At 33.7% G+C, this 6,682-nt stretch overlaps 1 protein-coding gene across 1 annotated transcript; it reads left to right on the forward strand.

The window, feature by feature from the left end:
* Window positions 1–3,781: 3,781 nt before the first annotated feature.
* Window positions 3,782–6,404, forward strand: LOC111382924 (pectinesterase 2). Its single transcript, XM_023006960.1, has 2 exons — window positions 3,782–4,780; window positions 5,570–6,404. Exons 1-2 carry the CDS (start codon window positions 3,925–3,927, stop codon window positions 6,256–6,258), a joined length of 1,545 nt encoding a protein of 514 aa, XP_022862728.1. The 5' UTR covers window positions 3,782–3,924; the 3' UTR covers window positions 6,259–6,404.
* Window positions 6,405–6,682: the final 278 nt, after the last annotated feature.

Raw genomic sequence — 6,682 nt, forward strand, 5'->3', positions numbered from 1 at the left:
GGTTTCTAAAAATGAAAACAGAAAGAAATATGCTGCTTGTACATAATGCGGTGTCTATAACGGTGTGGATACCCTTAATGTGAAGAGGATGGATACCGTTATGGATATCCTGATATACGAGACCATCACCTAAACAAAAATGGCAAACAAACACAAGCTAACTAGATAGTAGGATGTCAATCATAATTATAACAAGCAATCAGTGATAATAAGAATTTAAATTAATAACAAGCAATTTGTTGAATTAAATAATTAACAAAGTTTCATCAAAATTTAATAATTAAAAGTTTATTCCAACATGTTTTGATCACAAAACTACAAGATAAATAATTAATATAATTTGGAGGAAAAAGAAAGATGGATACATCCTCTAATCTTGAATCTCTTCAATAATTGCGGGTGATACCCAAAAGCCTTTGATTTTAGAATACACAAAAATTATGCCTTGAGATCGCAGTTTGCCAAATGTGACCTGGATGCAACCAGTGTGGGACAATGTGTCACCTAGAATCCTAGACGAGACCCGATATTGTAAATCGAGTCACGGTCCTTGACATTTCAAAATTTGTGCAGTTTGATACTTCAAGTTTCAACGTTATCCACTTTAGTCCTTCGACTTTTGATTTCATTTATTTCAGTACATGAACTTTGAACATCATCCAATTTAGTTATCCAACTCTGGATCTTTTCAATTTTGGTCCTTCGAGTTGACCCTGATGTTCTTATTTCACCCACTTTTGGTCCTCAAGACTTTCCAAATATCAAATTTGGTCCCTAAAACTCGTGAATTCATGCAATCAACTATTTCAAGTTTCCAATGAAGTCCTCAATTTCCTGGTAGCTATTCATTTCCACTCGTTTTACTGTAATTAAACTACATATCTCTTCATTTTTTGCCCAATTCGTCTCCAAGTCAAGGTTTGTACCTAATAAAATAATATATATACTCTAAAATAAGTGCAATCCTATTCAAATAATCAAATATTAATAAGTCGATATAAGAATCTATGTAGCACACTTATCAAGAGGTGTTCTCATCACTAACAATCGATAATGTCACTTTCTGAGTATCCGTGGTTATTTGTATGTATTTGCATGTTCTCGTGTTCTTGTACTTGCTCCTCTAATATTTCAACAAAAATTGATACGTTAAATATATCAGTCGATACTCAATAACCTATTAAAATTAATGGGTTTTGGTCCAATTTACTTTTAGGTGTTAACCCTTTTCTCTAAATCACTAGGTGGGACCCTTCCTGTAAACACATACATATATGAACTGAGATAATAACCCAAATTGTCACTGAACTTTGTAGAAAGTTTTCACGGGATCCTTGAACTTTAAAAATCATTCCATTCGTCGCTAACCTTTACAATTTGTAATCCCGTTCATCACTGACCTCACGTTCTGTAAAAAAAATTGACGAGATGCTTACGTGGCACTATGTCACAAGTGATATGGCATCCTCGTATGTAACCATGTGAGGTCGTGATGAACGAGAATACCAGTTTGCAAAGTTTAGTGATGAATAGTGTGATTTTTTAAGTTGGGTGATATCGTGAATACTCTTTACAAAGTTCAGTGACCATTTAGTTTATTATTCATACATTCTCCAATAAAATAATATTACATGTAAACAAAAAAATTTCTTATATTTCAATAGTACATTTTTTTTAAAAAAAAAATCACTATTTCAAAATATATTTTTTCCTCTCTACAATGAAAAAATAAAAAGGTCTTGAAAAAGTTAATAGTGAGTATAGAAAAGGCATGATTAAATAGTAATAATTTTCAACGGCACATTTTCTATAAAAAATCACTATTCAAAAAATCATTTTTCAAGAACTCTTTTTTTTTTTTTCAGTAGAGAGAAGGAAAAATGTATTTTGGAATAGTGATTTTTTTAGAAAACATATGATTTAAAAATGAAGAAAAATTGAATTTATGTTTAATATTATTTTATTAGAGAATATGTGGATAATAACCCAAACGATCACTGAACTTTGCAAAATGTTTTCACGAGATCGCTAAATTTTAAAATTCACCTCATTCATCAATAAACTTTACAATTTGTAATCCCATTTATCACTGACCTCACATGGTTGCATACATGGCACTATGTCTTAACTAATTTGGCATCCATGTATGCATCCAAGTCATCATTTTACAATTTTTTTACGAACCATGAGGCCAGCGATGAACGGGATTACAAATTGCAAAATACAATATTGAATGGAGAGATTTTAAAGTTCAACGACCTGTGAAAACATTTTACAAAGTTTAGTGACCATTTGATTATTATCCCATATAAAATAATTAAACTTTATATAAAGAAGAAACGAAGGTAAACGTGGTCATTATTACCAGACTAGACTGCCCTAACACCAATCAGCAATTCCCCTCCTTGTACAAAGGAACTACAACCAGAATTATTAAAGATGCTGTTGTGTTTGGTCTTTTTATTTTTCTTATTTTTTTGCCAGTTTTCAATTGAAAGCAGCAAGGTGTAATCTATTGCAATTTTAGCAGAATTTTTTTGTACACATAGAGGTTTGAACACTAATTTACATGCCAGGTACCCCTTAGTTGTAAATAGGCCTTTTTCTATATCTACAAAGGAAATAAAACCTTGATTTCCAAAAAAATTAAGGGTTTGTTTGATGTGATTTTTAAAATGTTAAAAACTATGTACTTTATCTAATAAGAAGGATTTACTTTAAAAGTTCTTTTACAAAAAGCAAAAATATAATAGAAGTCCTATCAAATGTACCATAAGAAATGAATTGCTCTGACTCATTGTTTTAGGGCAATATAATAGCGTAATCAATATGTAGCCATGCAATAAACAACAATTTGGATTTTGCCACCTTCCAAAAGGAATTCTTGAAGTCAAAATGAGGATGTTAGTATAAAATTATGAGTTAATTATATAATCACTATAGTTGTTCCCCAGATTATGACTTGTACCATTTGCCTGTTGTTTCCGTGGAAATTATCAAACTTAACGAAAAACAAATACTATATATGTATAATTTAGCTTGAATGTTTCCAAGCTTCTAGTTATCTGTCTGGCCTACACCTACATCTTGATTACATGAAAAAATTAAGACCCTTCACGATGTATTTAGTCCTCTTTGGTGGTGATTAAAATCAGATTTTTAATAAATTTCGATAAAAGTTAATGAAATGTACGGTTGAAAAATTGCGGATTCCATTAAATTTGTAATTAAAATTATTGTTGACTTTAACTCAGATTAAATCTAAATTTTAATTTTTCAAGGTTGATCAAGGACATTTATATTTTTTATATGTAAAAAAAAAAAATGAAAAAAATTATTGAATTTTTTTTCCTTTATCTATTAGTCACGTGAAAAAAAAATGTCGTCTCCCTACTTTTCCTCTGACTATAATACCACAATTGTTAGTTTTGTTTCAACTTTAATACCAAAAAGTCTATAAAAGAACGTAGTATTTCATTTTCAAAACAAGAAAAATTATGAGAAGATTATCAATTTTTACAAGATAGGCACAACAAGATTCAAGTTGGCTCATCAAAGCTGACTTTGATTAAGAAATTAATTTGAAGGAGAAAAATAAAACTTGGGGCGATGGGTAGAAATTGTAAATTAGAACATTTTCATCTACGCGTTTCGTGCAAAACCTAATTTCTCTTCTTTTATATTCTCAGGTCAACTCACTATTTATTTATAGAAATGGTACAATCCTTAAACAAACTGCAATCTGCATGATGAATTGATCATTACCTTTTATTCTAACGGAAAAATAAAAAAATATATTTCATTACCTGGTTTGTGCGTCCCAATCACTATTTGTTCCAAAATTTCCAGTTCTTTCACTTCTATATAAAGCAAGGCAATTAAGACACAAAAACACACTACAAAAATCTCTCACATACCCTAGCAATGGAATTTGCTATTCTAACACTTGTTATTACATCCTTCTTTATTTTTCCAGCCATTTCCGGCAATTCTCGGGCCGAGATTAAGGCATGGTGTGCTCGAACCCCATATCCACAACCTTGTGAGCACTTCATGGAACATAACCCTAAGTATGGATTTCCTATCAAGGGAAAGTCCGATTTCTTCAAGATGTCGATGCAATTAGCCCTAGACCGCGCCATGCATGCCAGAGTGAACACATACTCTCTAGGCGCAAAATGTCGTAATGCTAAGGAAAAGGCTGCATGGGCCGATTGTCTAGAGTTATATGAAAATACCATTATGAAAATCAACAAGACGGTTGATCCTAGTACTAAGTGTACTTCGGTCGACATGCAATCATGGCTAAGCACGGCCTTAACCAATCTTGAGACGTGCAAAAGAGGGTTTATTGATTTCGGGGTCACCGATTATGTATTCCCTTTAATGTCAAATAATGTTACTAAATTAATTAGTAACACTTTATATTTGAACAAAGGGTCATATGGGGAGCCAAGTTACAAAGAAGGGTTCCCAACATGGGTGTCACCCGGTGACCGGAAACTTCTTCAGTCATCATCTCCTCGGCCAAATATTGTGGTGGCGCAAGATGGCTCCGGGAACTATAAGACGGTGAAAGAAGCCATCACGGCTGCCGGAAAGCGATCAGGAAGTGGAAGGTACGTGATACATGTGAAGCAAGGAACTTACAGGGAGAACGTAGATATTGGAAATGGTTTAAAGAATATTATGCTGGTGGGGGACGGTATTGGGAAGACTATTATCACAGGGAGCAAGAGCGCCGGAGGAGGCACCACCACTTTCAAATCCGCCACAGTTGGTAAGTGAAAGAATAGATAAAATTAATTTATCATGAAAGGTTGAAAGAAGTAAGGCCTGAAACACTTGCACTTAGAATTTGTTTATGAACGCACAGTATAGAACAAACATGCAACTTGAAATATTTAAATTGTTGAACAAATTAAAAGGAAATACAGTACAATATCATAGGTCAATTTTATTTTTGGAAAAAAAATTCTTGTGTCAGAGTCAATTACTTGTTCAATAAACCGTTATCACTTGGTATAGTTATGAAATTGTCAAATATTATCCAAGTGTAGCATACTTTTATTTGTTAAAAAATTATGCTATAGCTACGGATTCTTTTGACAAAAAACACTTGGCAAGGTATCATTGGAAGATGGAAAAAAAATTCAGCTTTGGTATCCATCCTATTAAAATTTTCTAATACTTGGAGCTTTATTGTTTGTTAAAATGGAATCTCAGTAGTCAGTACCCAATTTCATTTTCTTTCATTTTTTGGTTAAAAACTGTAAGGCTTTTTTTGGGAGATTTTATTTTTTATTTTTAATTATTTTTTCCAAAAATAATTTCTCACCACAATTCTATGTGATCGATATCCATACTTTTTGGTCATATATTCTCCAAAAAAATCATTTCCCACTTGAAAAAAATCTCGCAAGCAAAGATAAATATATAACTTGCAAGGAATAACTTATGAAGTGAACTTGATTGGATATATATATAGTCTCTTGTGAAGAATTCCCCCTTTTTTGTGACACCACCACAAGGCAATGTTTATTAACTTGAGGTTATTTACGATATTCAGCTGTTGTTGGAGATGGATTTATTGCTCGGGGCATAACATTTAGGAACACTGCCGGGCCCGAAAATCACCAGGCGGTGGCGCTTCGATCCGGATCCGACCTCTCGGTATTTTACCAGTGCAGCTTTGAGGGATACCAAGACACTCTCTATGTCCATTCGGAGAGACAATTCTACAGAGAATGCGACATTTATGGAACAGTAGATTTCATTTTCGGAAATGCAGCTGTTGTCTTCCAAAACTGCAACATCTATGCAAGAAAGCCTCCAAATAGGACCAACACTTTAACGGCACAAGGCAGGACAGACCCAAACCAAAACACCGGCATCTCAATTCACAACTGCAGGGTTACAGCGACTTCGGAATTGAAACAGGTTCAAAGCTCCGTCAGAACATATCTGGGTCGACCCTGGCAGCAATATTCACGTACCGTTTTCATGAAGACTTTCTTGGATAACTTGATTGACCCGGCGGGTTGGATGCCTTGGAGTGGAAACTTTGCTTTAGATACGTTGTACTATGGTGAGTACATGAATACGGGTGCTGGATCCTCCACGTCCAGGCGGGTTAAATGGAAGGGTTATCGGGTTATCACCAGTGCCAGTGAGGCTTCAAGATTCACACCTGGGAACTTCATTGCTGCGAATTCTTGGTTGCCAGGAACCAATGTGCCCTTTACATCTGGTCTTTGATTTTGATTTTTAATTTTTCTGGAATTTATTAATCATGCTAATTCTCAATTATTTGTACTTCATCATTTCTGTATAATGCGAGGTTCATTATTTCGTTAATTTGATGTCAAACAATAATCCAATGTTTTTAATGATTTTTCTTTCCAGATTGCTGTTAAGGAATATTCTACCAAGTATAATATTGTTACGGTTTTGCTAGTGGTACATCGAGATGTACCTAATGATGTACACCCCACTCACATAGATGGGAGACCCACTCGAATAAAATATTATTTCTTTCACATGGATCCCACACCCATGTGAGTGGGGTCTACATTATTCGGTATACCCCATTTTGTATCACTAGACAAATTCATATTGTTCAGTTAAAGGCCCCATTTGACAATCATTTTTTAAACTCCTTTTTTTTGTCATACTTATTTTC

Source organism: Olea europaea, chromosome 3, assembly GCF_002742605.1.
Source record: "Olea europaea var. sylvestris chromosome 3, O_europaea_v1, whole genome shotgun sequence".
Lineage (NCBI taxonomy): Eukaryota > Viridiplantae > Streptophyta > Magnoliopsida > Lamiales > Oleaceae > Olea > Olea europaea.

Coding starts and splice junctions, on each gene's coding strand:
- LOC111382924 (XM_023006960.1), top strand. CDS start 3,925: ATGGAATTTGCTATTCTAACACTTGTTATTACATCCTTCTTTATTTTT. Junction 4,781..5,569: donor TTTCAAATCCGCCACAGTTG/GTAAGTGAAAGA, acceptor TACGATATTCAG/CTGTTGTTGGAGATGGATTT.